The following is a 14,304-nucleotide window of genomic DNA, read 5'->3' as shown; positions in this document are numbered from 1 at the left end:
GCTGGTTTTCACAAAACATTCTTGATGGTATTCTTAATCCCAATCTAGTGAACTTGCATGTTTTTGATGGATTCCAAAGAACTTTCATAATTTGCTCTGGATACGGCTAGCTGTTAAATTCTGTAAATGTAATAAAAATAAGCAATTTAAACGCATCATTATTTATAATATATAGAAAAGTGCAGTAATGCACTATGCAAATTATGTTTTGATCAAGTCATGGTTAACATTAGTTAGTCTACTCATCAGGAAGAAATGAATGTTTTTCCAAATTTATGGGGATTTTCATGAACACCACCATTTTTTATTTTTTATTTATTTATTTATTTATTTATTTTTTTTGATGAGGCCTGTTGAGACATTGAAGTTCTCACTGGTGTATCTGTGGTCACCCTTGTAATATGATTTTTTACGTTTTACAGAGGATCCCCAGGAGAGGGAGCGGCGTGAACGCAGGGAGCGGATGGAGAGAGAGAGCAATGGAAACGAAGATGATGAGAGTCGGCAAAAGATAAGGGAGGAGAAGGACAAGGGCAAAGAACTTCAGGCCATCAAAGTGAGGATCTTTTCAAATAATAAAGAAATAAAAGCTCCAAGCTATACCTGTTACTTGAAAGGTATAACAGTGTAACGTGTATATATTAACTAGATATTGCAGTTCCTGCAGAAAATGTAGGTGTGTTGCACTGCAAATCAATGTCAGCCGATTGTTACACAGACACACGTGTGCGCACACACACACACATCATAATTTTTCATCTGTTACATAATGTTGCATTTACCCTGGGCTAATTTGTCCCTATTCACTGTCCATATTTTTTTAGACAGAAAAACAAATTTTTTATTATGAAGAGAAGAACTAAGTTGTACCTAATTCCCCATCCATATTGCTGGTATGAAAGAGAAGCAGGAAGCATTGTGTAGGTTAACGACAGTAGGGAAATAATTCTTAGCTAATGACATGAAGCCACACAATCAATTTGATCTCTCATATATGTAGTTTCAACCAGAATTGTCTGGTTTATGATCATTTAAAAAAGGTGGAGTGGAATTGATTAGAGAAGGGGTCTTCAATCTTATCCAGACTGGGCTGGTGTGGCTGCAGGTTTTCATTCCAATCAAATAGGAGGTACACTTGATAACTGATTGGAGACCAGAATTAACTGATTAAACAAGTGGAATGAAGTGTGGCTCCTACTTGGTTAGAATGAAAACCTGCAGCCACACAAACCCTTTGTGGAGACTCTTGTATTAGAGGAAAATAGATGCATTTACAGACACGTGAAATAGTAAAACTACACCCCAAAATATTCACCAAATTGCATAGCTAATATCATGGTTCGTTTTAAAAGGTCCATGTGATCAATTTGATGATTGAGAGGGAATTGTTTGACTTGCGATCATGTAAAAGACCTAAGCGGAGGTAATGAGACAGTGAAAATTTTAATTTAACAGGCAGTTCAGCTACACATTTATAATTGTAATTCCAATATGTAATCTTCATAAAATCATCTCCAATATTTCCCTTTAAAATCATCATAAAATCATCTCCAATATTTCCCAAGGGGTTACAATGAGTGTTTTTTGACCTAATGTATACGTACATAATACATCTCGCCAGCACTACTACTCATTAATCAGGTTACCAAGCTAAAAATGTCAGTAGATAGTGAAAAGATGAAACGCACACCTTGTTTTTGACTTTTTACTCTTGCCATTATGAAGGTATAATATTAGTCATGCCCCAATATGACAGAATTGTCATACAGTATTGTCATACATTAGTCATGCCCCAGTATTGTGCTAAAATGTTACTGCCTGGATGGTAAACTGAAGTAACTTAGCAGAAGTTCACTGCCTGCTGTCAATCAGCTGTGAACTAGATTCATGTGCAATTTCACAAGCATAAATTTTAATTGTTTTACAATGATTATCAAAAAGATGATGAAATAAAAAAAAAACATAAATAAAAGAGAAACTGACAGTCCTCAGGGTTTATTTCTCATATTTAACAAAAACAGTGACATCCATTATTGTTAAACTAAATGGTGATTTTTTTTTTTTTTAAAGAATCAATGAAATTCTATTTAACTAGATGAATGATTTAATTAGAAGGAATAACCATAAGTTTTTTGCACAAGTATTTCATTGTGTGCTTGTTAAAAGATTAAACAGCCAGCATAAGAAAATGACTGGGTGACTGAATAACTGAAAAGAACATGTGTTCTGTAGGTGAACAGATGAATATTTCCAAAACCTGTAAACTAGCAAACTTCTCAGTGTCAGTCCGGACATGGTAGAGTTGGTTTTGGGGACTGTAAATGCAGAAAATCAACTGGAATAATAATAATAACACTGAAATGAACTTTAAGGTAAAATTAAACCTAACTGTGCCTGAATTTGTATTGCAGTAAATGGGCTCAAAACATGAAAAATATATTTCAAAATGATTATATATTTAGAGATTTTAGAAAGGGCCAGTAGCTGAACGCTTTAAAGCCCAAATAGCTTGCACAAGCACACCTTGTAGATATAAGTCGGATAATCTGTGAAAGTTCTGTGAATGTAGGTTAAAACCCCTAGGAGGAGTTAATCCAAAATGAAACTAGAATAATAAAACTGAATGACTAAAGTTGTGAATGAACTTAGTTGGCTTGACATGACTTGGTAAACTTGCTAAATGTATTAAACCAGGGGTATCCAATCTTATCCGTGAGGGGCCGGTGTGGGTGCAGGTTTTAATTTCAAGTAATCAGAAGCCACACCTGTCTATTGAAAGCCAAGCTCAACTGATTAAACTCTTGGAATCAGGTGTGGCTCCTGCTTGATTGGAAGGAAAGCCTGCACCCACACCGGCCCTTTTTTTGTTGTCACTGATTTCAAAATTGTATTTAAAAAAAAAAATTTAATCTTAGACATATAAATGTTAAAAGCCTAAAAGTTTGTAATATGTAAAGGGTAAAATGATAAAAATTCTGAAAGATGTTTAATGGTTGTAAATGCTAAAATGCAACTCTGTTATTCCATCTGGTTGCTAAGTGGGTTATGCTAGGGTGTTGCCACTTAGTTACGCCTGTAAAGGTTAAAAGGCTATGGTATAACATTTTTAATGGTTAAATGTTGCTAGTAAATATAAGTTGGCTGGTATGGTGTTGCTAAGTGACTGCTATGGAAACCCAGTTGGTTGCTAGGGTGGTGCTAGGTGGTTGATGGGCTGACCCCGTTGGTTGATGATAGGGTATTGTTTGGCTAATCCAGTTGGTTTCTAGGTGTTAAGTGGTGGCTAGGCTAACCCAACTGGTGGTTAGGGTGCTGCTATGTCATTACTATGAGAACCATTTTGGTTGGTAGAGGGTTGCTAAATGGTTGCTATGCTATGCCAACTGTTTGCTAGGGTATTGCTAGCAGGCTGTTGTAAGTCCTCCTGTGGTAGCTATGGTGTTTCTAGGTGGTTTCAATATGATCTCAGTTGGTTGCAAAGTTGTAGCTAGTAGTTGTTAAGGAAAATGTATGGTTGTAACTACCATCCCAAGTTGACAGTACAGAGAAATATCCCATCAGCTGTTTGAATAGCTTGCCAATGAGCATCTGTCACTCCCCAATCACACAAACTCGTGTCCAATATCTGATCACTCATTCCTGTTGCCAGCTTACTTTTCCATTTGAGATCAAGACATTTCTCCATTCTTTAATTTGTTTTTTTTTTGGTCAGTGCATTGAACTCTCACCATTTTTACATTCATTCTGATATGTTGCCTAAATGCCTTTTTATTTTCATTTGTCTTAAGGTGCTCCACAAATACACTTACGCTCTGCGCTTAAGCCTTTCTATGGTAGGGAAAACCCGGCAAGTGGTAGCTATAGTGTTTCTATGTTTCCATATGATCTCCGTTGGTTGTAAGGTTGTAGCTAGTAACTGCTAAGGAAAATCAGATGGTTGCGATCACTAGTTGGGCCAGTTAACAGCCTAAAAGGTTGAAAAGCTAATAAGTGAAATATTCTGTTATTGTTGAAGTAAGAGTAAATTTAATTAAAAAAGAAAATAAAAAAAGAAAAATGTAAAGCAAACACAAAAATACATATTATATACTAAAGGTCTTCACAGTGATTTTAAGAATAAGTATTCAGAGCCTTTGCTCAATACTTTGTTGAAGCACCTTTGGCACCAATTACAGCCTCAAGTCTTTCTGAGTATGATGCTACAAGCTTGGCACACCTATTTTTGGGCAGTTTCTCCCATTCTTCTTTGCCGGACCTCTCAAGCTCCATCACGTTGGATGGGGAGCGTCGGTGCACAGCCATTTTCAGATCTCTCCAGAGATGTTCAGTCGGGTTCAAGTCTGGGCTCTGGCTGGGCCACTCAAGGACATTCAGAGTTGTCCTGTAGTCACTCCTTTGTTGTGCTTAGGGTTGTTGCCCTGTTGAAGATAAACCTTCACCCCAGTCTGAGGTCCAGAGCGCTCTGGAGCAGGTTTTTATCAAGGATGTCTCTGTACATTGCTGCATTCATCTTTTCCTCGATCCTGACTAGTCTCCCACTGCCGCTGAAAAACATCCCTACAGCATGATGCTGCCACCAGCATGCTTCACAGTAGGGATTTTATTGACCAGGTGATGAGTGGTGCCTGGTTTCCTCCAGACATGACACTTGCCATTCAGGCCAAAGAGTTCAATCTTTGTTCAATTTTTCGTCTGAGTGTCCTTCAAGTGCCTTTTGGCAAACTCCAGGCAGACTCGTGTGCCTTTTACTGAGGAGTGGCTTCCGTCTGGCCACTCTACCATACAGTCCTGATTGGTGGAGTTCTGCAGAGATGGTTGTTCTTCTGGAAGGTTCTCCTCTCTCCACAGAGACACACTGGAGCTCTGTCAGAGTGACCATCGGGTTTTTGGTCACCTCCCAGACTAAGGCCCTTCTCCCCCGATCGCTCAGTTTGGCCGGGCTGCCAGCTCTAGGAAGAGTCCTGCTGGTTCCAGACTTCTTCCATTTACGGATGATGGAGGCCACTGTGCTCATTGGGACCTTCGATGCTACGGAAATGTTTCTGTACCCTTCCCCAGATCTGTGCCTCGATACAATCCTATCTCAGAGGTCTAGAGACAATTCCTTGGACTTCATGGTTTGGTTTGTACTCCGACATGCATTGTTAACTGTGGGACCTTTATATAGGCAGGTGTGTGCCTTTCCAAATCATGTACAATCAACTGAATTTACCACAGGTGGACTCCAATCAAGTTGTAGAAACATCTCAAGGATGATCAGTGGAAACAGGATGCACCTGAGCTCAATTTTGAGTGTCATGGCAAAGGCTGTAAATACTTATGTACATGTGCTTTTTTTTGTTTTTTATTTTTAATAAATTTGCAAAGATTTCAGACAAACTTCTTTCACGTTGTCATTATGGGGTATTGTTTGTAGAATTTTGAGGAAAATAATGAACTTAATCCATTTTGGAATAAGGCTGTAACAACAAAATGTGGGAAAAGTGAAGCGCTGTGAATACTTTCCGGATGCACTACACACACACACACACACACACACACACACACACACACACACACACACACACACACACACACATATATATGTATCTATCTCTCGGAGATCTATAGATAGACGGGATATAATCGGCCCTGATCATCGGGTGTTTTTAAACTATCTGCCGATACGTCGGTGCATCTCTAATATTAATAGGTTAATATGTAAAAATGTAGACCTGAAAACAAGAAATTTATTTTACTTGCACATGATGCTTTATAGTGGATTTTTTTATTCTATTGATCCTGTTTCTTTCACAGGAGCGTTATCTAGGTGGAATGAAGAAACGGCGTCGCACAAGGCACCTCAATGATCGGAAGTTTGTGTTCGAGTGGGATGCTTCTGAGGACACATCAATTGATTATAACCCGTTGTGAGTATCAAAAAGATAATCTAATCAGTCTGTGCACTTTCAGTGTCATGTAGAGTTATTTGCAAAGTAATTTCAAAATTTAGGTGAGCATAAATATGGAGGTTAGTTACTTTTGATTTTATATTTAGTTATGATTTCAGTTGCATCTCTACCACATACCTTTTGCACTTTTTAATATAATAGGGTATATTGGGGAGAGACACATAATATAGTGACTTTTTTTCTCAAGGCGCCGATGACGTAAGCCAATTTTCCATTGAAATGACCCAGAACAATTGATCCCAGGAACTTTTTTCAAGGGACCATTTGGTTCCTCCAGACCTTTGTTGTCTTCGTTACCATTGCGGTCTAAAATACTGTGAAGATTGGGCAGATTAGTCTAGTGACGTATGACTGTGTGTGACAAGACCTTGTTGAGTATATTAAGCCTAGAAGTATGCTACAGTCAAAGTGATTACTGACAAAAAGTAAGCTGATTTTAATGATGTGATAATTGAACAGTAACGAGTTCGCAGCAACTAAACTGGTGGTCTAGTGGTTAGGATTTAGCACTCCCATGCTGCCCACTCAGGTTTGATTCCCGGTCATGGAGCGAATTTGGTTTTTTTTAATCTTTGGATAAAAGTTCGTGTTTAAAAAACGGATAGTCTATTTTCTGAAATCTGATAACGACATTGCAACAACAAGAAACACGGAGGAGATTCAAGCTGTGCTGCTTTTGATTGTGATGTATTGCTTTGCTGAAGCAGTAATTGAGAAAATGCTGGAAACGACACGAGCAGTGGTAGTAAAGCGAATTCAGAATGCTCATAATGCTAGACTTGAAGTAAGCAGTTGGATTTTATCCGCTATTGTTGTGATGACTGAGACGAACGTGTGCGCACAAGCTTCTCTCTGCACTGTTGTCCTATGTGAACAACGCCCAGCCCGCTTAACTGACTTGATACTTTTAAGTATTCTTTTTCATTGCGGGTCGCCGTTTCCAGTTCCCGCTGTATTTAGTCTTTGGCATAAATACTTAAGACCTGAACCTCGTCGTTGGTCCATCACAATGTGGATCTATGAGTATGTCAGATGACCACTCCCTCCTTTTACATCGGGGCACCAGCTAAGGAATTTTACCTTAACAGTATGTTAACAATCCAAATTGTTCAATAAATCAGATTCTAATTTTCTATATTTCTGCATACATTTGACCTAACACATCAGATTTTCACAAGTCCTAAAAGTAGATCAAGTGAACCCAATTAAACAAATGAAACACAAAAATTTTACTTGTCATTTATTTATTGAGAAAATTAATCCAATATTGCATATCTGTGAGTAGCAAAAGTATGGCAACCTTTGCTTTCAGTAACTGGTGTTGAGCCCCTTGTGCAGCAATGACTGCAACTAAACATTTCCTTTAACTGTTGATCAGTCCTGCACATTGGCTTGGAGAAATTTTAGCCTGTTCCTCAGTATAGAAAAGCTTCAACTCTGGGATAGTGGTGGGTTTCCACAACTTTTCTATTGGATTAAGGACAAGACTTGTCCATTCCAAAACATAAACTTTATTCTTTAACCATTTTTGGTAGAATGGCTTGTGTGCTTAGGGTCGTTGTCTTGCTACATTGCCCACTTTCTCTTGAGATTCACAGACATATATCCTGACATTTTCCTTTAGAATTTTCTTATATAGTTCAGAATTCATTGTTCCATCAATGATGGCAAGTTCCCCTGGCTCAGATGCAGAAAAACAGGCCCAAACCATGATCTTTGTTAGTCGACCATTCCTGCGAAGGGTAACAATAATCTTGAATTTCCTCCATTTCTACATAATCTGTCTGACTGTGGATTGGTGGAGTCCAAACTCTTTAGAGATGGTTTTATAACTTTTTCCAGTCTGATAAACATCCTCTTTTTCTGAGGTCCTCAGAAATCTCCTTTGTTCGTTCCATGATGCACTTCCATGAACATGTGTTGTGAAGATCAGACTTTGAAAGATCTCTGTACTTTAAATAAAACAGTTTGCTCATACGTGATTGTGATAGCATTGATTGAAAACAACTGACCATCAAATTAAATGCTAATCCTAGAGGTTCACATACTGTTGCAACTAGAATATAATATAGAAAATTCTATACATGTGTGTTAATAGGTCAGCTCATATAACTCTTGTCCACAGTCTTTTTCCGTTAACATAAACTGTGACACATCTTTACATTCATGTAAAGAACAGCTTATTTCAATTTTAAGAATTGTATCAACATATGTATCAATGGATTTGGATAGGTCTTTGTGGCCTTTCTTTGTTTCAGCTGCTGCTGCATCCAGAAGTTCTCGTGAACTTTTATAGCAGCGCTAGCCTAAATCTTAAGAATGAATTTGGTGGTTAGGGTCTACTTGTGGTCCAATGAGAAGTCCTTCTTCATGTAGATGTGTGTGAAGGGTGTCTCCTTCCCAGCCCTGTAAGAGGTGTCTGGAAGTTGTCCTAGCAGCTTATCTGATGATGCCAGGCGTTTGTTTGTTAATTTACTAAGAGCCAATCACACTGTGGCAAACGTTTCTCCACCCTGGTAGCTTTTTGACATATTTGGAAAAGCATACATTTGATCGTCTTTGAAACAGTGCCTACTAATAAACTTTATATACCTGAACAAAACCACAAGAAAAGCAGCTTTTTTCAATTATTTATTTAACATAAATATTTGTTATTTTAACAAAATTAGATTTGGTTTTCTTCTGTGGGGAAAAAATAAGTACATTCTTGGCTTCAGAAGCTAATATTGCCCTCAAGAAGAAATAACTAGGCATTTTGCATAATTGTCCAACAATCTCTTGCGTCGGCTTGCTGGAATTTTTGACCACTCTTCCGTGCAATATTCTTTCAGTTGCAAGATGTTTGAGGGGTTTCTTGCATGTACTGCCCGTTTCAAATCCCTCACATCATTTCAATGGGTTTCAAATCCAGGCTTTGATTAGACCATTACATAACCCTCCATTTCTTCTTTTTGAGCCATTCCCTGGAGGATTTGCTAGTGTGCATAGGATCATAATTCAAGAAGTTCAACTTCAACCTTCGGACAGATGGCACGTGCCATTTGACCTCTGCAACTGATCCAAAATGCAGCTGTGCGACTTTTATTCAACCTTCTTAAGTTTTCCACACCACCCCATTGCTATGCTCCATCCACTGGCTTCCTGTAGCTGCCTGTATCAGATTTAAAATATGGATGCTTGCCTATAAAGCCAACAACGGACCAATACCCACTTACCTCAAAGCACTTATCACACCGTACACACTCTCCCCTCCTTTTGCACTGCTCGACTGGTCCCATCATCTCTCTGGGTACAAGGAAGCCATTCATCAAGACTCTTCTCCGTTCTGGCACCTAGGTGGTGGAATGAACTTCCTCTAGATCTCCAAACATCTGAGTCACTGGCAGTCTTCACATGACGTCTAAAGACTTAACTCTTCCTGAAGTACTTAAACTACCACTTAAAAAATAAATAAACAAAATAAATAACTGCTATCTGTTTGCTTTTCTTTCTGTATTACCTCTCCAACTGAGTTTTTAGACCGATGGTATTCTTAGTCTTTGACCTAGTGAACCTGTATCAGGGTGTATTTATTGATGGAGACTTTAAAGCACTTCTGTAAGTTGTTCTCCATAAGGGCATCTGCCAAATGTTATAAGTGTTTATATATATATATATATATATATATATATATATGTATGTATGTATGTATGTATGTATATGTATATGTGTGTGTATATATATATATATATATATATATATATATATATATATATATATATATATATATATATATATATATGTATATGTGTATGTATATGTATATATGTATGTATGTGTGTGTGTGTGTGTGTGTGTGTGTGTATATATATATATATATATAAAGGTATTCTACTCATAAATTTACTGATATGAAAACTAATGTAAATCTCTACTTGATCACCTTCAAGTCACAATTTTCATGCATTACTGCACTTATACACTGACTTTGTCTGTTATTAATGGCATAGATTCCATAAGATGTTGGAAACATTACTTAGATATTCTTGTCCATGTTGACATGATTGCATCGCACAATTTCTGCAGATTCTTCAGGTTCACTTTCATGCTGCGATTCTCCTGTTCTACCACATCCAAAAGGTGGGATATGGTAAAAAGGGGGGTAAATTGTGGCCATGTAGGGATGCACATGGTCAGCAACAATACTCAAATAGTGACTGGTAAATGACTGGTATTAACAGGCCCAAAATGTCCCAAGAAAACCTTCCCCAAACCATTACACCACCTCCATCAGCCTGGATTGTTGACACAAGGCAGGTTGAGTCCATGGATTCATGCTGTTCGTGCCAAAGTCTGACCCTACCATTTGTGTGCCTCAGCAGAAATCAAGGTTAGTCAGAACAGTCTTCGTTTTTCCAGTGTTCAGCTGCTCAGTTTTGGTGAACGTGTCCACTGCAGCCTCGGCTTTCTGTTCTTGGGTGACAGAAGTGAAACCCGACGTGGTCTTCTGCTGTTTTAGTCCATTTGTCTGAAGGTTCGACATGTGTATTCTGAGATGCTTTTCTGCGCACCACAAGTGTACAGAGTCGTTATCAGAGTTACTATAGCCTTTCTGTCAGCTGAAACCAGTCTGGACATTCTCTATTAACCTCTCATCAACAAGGTGTTTTTCATTCACAGAACTGCTGCTTACTGGATGTTTTTTCTTTATTGCACCATTCCGAGTAAATTCTAGAGATCTAGAGTTGTGCATGAAAATCCCAGGAGATGAGCAGTTATAAAAATACTGCAACCAGGCCGTCTGGCACCAACAATCATGCCACAGTCAAAATCACACAAGTGTTCTATGAGTGTATATAGACTATACTGTCTAATTTAAATTGTTTATTTTTATTACGCTTGAAGCATTTAGCAGGTGCCTTTATCCAAAGCGACTAATAGGAGTGCTTTAGAGATTATTGAAAACAAGTCATTTTATATCATTCCGATTAATTAAAGAATATGAAAAAATAAAGAAAGCAAGCCTTCACAAACCTGTAAATTAAGACAAATAAAACTAATCATTCAATAATGAAAGAAATACTGCTGCATAAATGGAGCACGGTCTGGTCTGTGTACATATAAATTTAAACAGATGCCTCAGCAGATTTTTCACTAGCTTTATTATTATTATTATTATTATTATTATTATTATTATTATTATTATTATAGTACAGTTGTTCTGTATTGGAGTGGCAAGCTCTGTTCTTTTGTTTTTGCTATACACAAGATATTTGAGATTGAGTTCAAAAGATGAATGAGATGATGAATCAGGAGTTCATCTTTCATTTCCTGATATTTACATCTAGGTGTGTTAAACAACTTGGACCTTTTGGGGAAACGACACAATTTTAGGTGAGCAAAAGTAATGGAACAGATAGTCTTATTTACTTTAACACTTAATATTTGGTTGCATGTTCCTTGCTTGCAATAGCTGCATCAAGCCAGCGAGCTACTGGCTGCGCCAAACTGTTGCATTCACTGTAGCTTTTTTTAGTTGTTGATCCTAAACTTTTTCCCTGATGAAGTCCGTTTGTTTGCAGTGTGTTTTGGGTCATTGTCTTGCTGCATGATTGTCCTCCCAATTAGACTGGATGCATTTCTCTGTTCATTAGCAGACAATGTTTCTGTAGTCTTCTGAATTTATTCTGTTGCTACCATCATGTTACATCATCAATAAAGATAAGTGAGCCTGTTCCAGAAGCAGCCATGCAAGCCCAAGACATGACACTACCTCCAACATGCTAGACCAGTAATCTTGTATGTTTTGGATCATGAGCAGATCCTTTCTTTGTATTGCAAAACAATAGAATTGGCCTTGCCTTTCCAATACTTTCAGAGGAGACTGTTAAGTATTTTTATTGTTATAGAAGTGAGTCAAAATTATTTCCATTTATGCCTTTCAGCCTTTACCTTGATTGTTCATTTTGTGCTCCCAGCTGTTTGTGTACTTAAACTTTAATGGTGTTTTATGGGCCTCTCTACATGCAAATCAGCAGGTGATTGTTACAGGTGATCAACATATGCAAGTGAGCTTGAAGATGATCAGCCTTTTACAAAACATTTGTAAATCCAGCTGAACGTTTTAGTTTGGTTTACATAAACATTTCTAAAAGGTTCAACCAAGAAAACAAATTCACTTCTCTCTGCTCAGTCAGTGCAACTAACTCTAAACAACTAAAATCACAGTTCATTCAATTGTCTCTCTACTCAGACCTTCCTAAAATGGAGGTATGGGCAGGTTTGGATATATATATATATTATAAAACAAAGTGTAAATATCAATTGACTTGTACTGTTTTACCAGTTGATAAGTGACTTTTATAAATGTTAGACTAATTTTCAGTAGAAGCACTTGTTTGTTTTATTATTGTGATTATAGTGTATTTCTGTGTGTCCAGGTATAAAGAGAAGCATCAGGTGCAGTTATATGGCCGAGGATTTATTGCAGGCATTGACCTCAAACAGCAGAAGAGAGATCAGTCTCGTTTCTATGGAGATCTAATGGAAAAAAGACGCACCATGGAGGAAAAAGAGCAAGAAGAGTGAGCATTTCTCTCGGTCTCACTCAGTCATTCAAATGCAAACAAAATGTTTGACCATTCTTCTAAACTGCACATGTTCAATTTCACGTCCACATGAAACCTTGATTTTGGCGTGAGCTTTTCTAAAGTAGATTTTGCCTATTTGCTTTGTGTCTATGTATAGGCAGCGTCTGAAGAAGATGCGTAAAAAGGAGGCCAAACAGCGTTGGGATGACAGGCACTGGTCTCAGAAGAAGCTGGATGAGATGACGGACAGGGACTGGAGAATCTTCCGGGAGGATTACAGCATCACTACTAAAGGAGGCAAAATCCCTAACCCCATCCGCAACTGGAAGGAATACGATATGCCCCCCCACATTCTGGAAGTCATTGACAAGTGTGGCTACAAGGTGGGCTTCTTATATGTTAAAGCATTAGTGTATCTCATAAAGTGAAGCTTGCTTACAACCCCTGGCAAAAACTATGGAATCACCACACTTGGAGGATGCTCACACAGCTTTTTTTTTTTTAAATTTCGTAGCAAATAAAAAAGTAGAGACGCACCAATGTATCGGCCAATAATCGGTTTAGAAACATAGTTTAAAAACATCCGGTGATCAGGACCGATATATTATATCCGATATGTCTTCTTTTAAATGAATAATAATTAATTCTACAATTCTAAAAGAAATGCAAATAAAAACTTGTTGAAACTCTCCATTTCAACAAGTTGTTTCACAGTAACTGGTCTCATGAACAGAAAACATATTACTCAAATTAACATTAACACATGAACTAAATTCTGAAGATTAAAATAAGATTTCTTAACTTATTGAATGTTATTAATTCATATTAACATTGACCGAATTCTAAAAAACCTCCTGTTAGTCTCACATTCACTCAACTAGAACTGGTAATATATAATATAAACTTTTTTAATATATTAACATTAACTGGATATGAAATACACTACTTTACAAATATGTTTTTCTGTGATATACATTTTTGTGAACTCATCTTCATTTAAATCTTTCAATAGTGTACTGACCCTTTAATTCAGCTCGAGCAGCACAGGAAAAAAAATACAATTCGACTCGACGCCAAAACTCCCATTTCACTGCTGCTCACTTCTGTAAAATTTTAGCCTTACAGAGCTTACAAACTGCAGTTTTGTCATCATTCCACGAGACATCAACTGTACACACAGCACAAAATCGATGACTTTTCCCGCCCTCTTTTGATTGACAGAATATAGTTGGCCCTGATCATCAGATATTTTTAAACTATTGGCCATATGGCTGATAGCATGGAAAAATAGCCTTCTTCGGCCGATACATTGGTGCATCTCTTAATTATTATTAATTTGGAAGGCATAAAAGGCAGAACTATAGGTATCGGCCGATATCACTCTGACTAATCAGTTATCGTTATTGGGTGAGAAATTTAGTATTGGTGCATCTCTTTAAAATAAATAAATAAAAATTCACAAATATGACAACAATTTTTGTTTAATAGCTGAACATTCTGGCTTTGTGAAACAAAATGAAACCAGTTCAATTAAATTATTTTCATTAATGGCATTATCACTCAATGTTGAGGAAAAATTATGGAATCGCCTTGTAATTTGCATTTCTAAAACAAACAGGTGGATCAGGTGTGGATTCTGATTGATAATGAAAACCTGTAGTGTGCAGAGAAGCACATGCAGAACAAACATTCTATGACACAAAAAAACACAAAAGTACAGCATTGATTGAATTTATTACGTGAGCAGGATTTTGTGTGCGTCTTTTCTGTCTCTGTACTACGGC

General features: G+C 37.4%; 1 protein-coding gene across 1 annotated transcript in view; it reads left to right on the top strand.

Annotated features, from left to right (window-relative positions):
• ddx23 (DEAD (Asp-Glu-Ala-Asp) box polypeptide 23) overlaps positions 1-14,304 on the top strand; it is a 47,506-nt gene that overhangs the window by 17,932 nt on the left and 15,270 nt on the right. Inside the window, exons 7-10 of the mRNA XM_017487588.3 lie at positions 423-556; positions 5,797-5,909; positions 12,371-12,514; positions 12,678-12,903. Coding sequence (XP_017343077.1) covers positions 423-556; positions 5,797-5,909; positions 12,371-12,514; positions 12,678-12,903 — 617 coding nt within the window. The remainder of the gene's footprint in view (positions 1-422; positions 557-5,796; positions 5,910-12,370; positions 12,515-12,677; positions 12,904-14,304) is intronic.

This window comes from Ictalurus punctatus, chromosome 15 (assembly GCF_001660625.3).
Source record: "Ictalurus punctatus breed USDA103 chromosome 15, Coco_2.0, whole genome shotgun sequence".
NCBI classification, from domain to species: Eukaryota; Metazoa; Chordata; class Actinopteri; order Siluriformes; family Ictaluridae; genus Ictalurus; species Ictalurus punctatus.
This window is presented reverse-complemented; position numbering and strand designations above follow the sequence as displayed.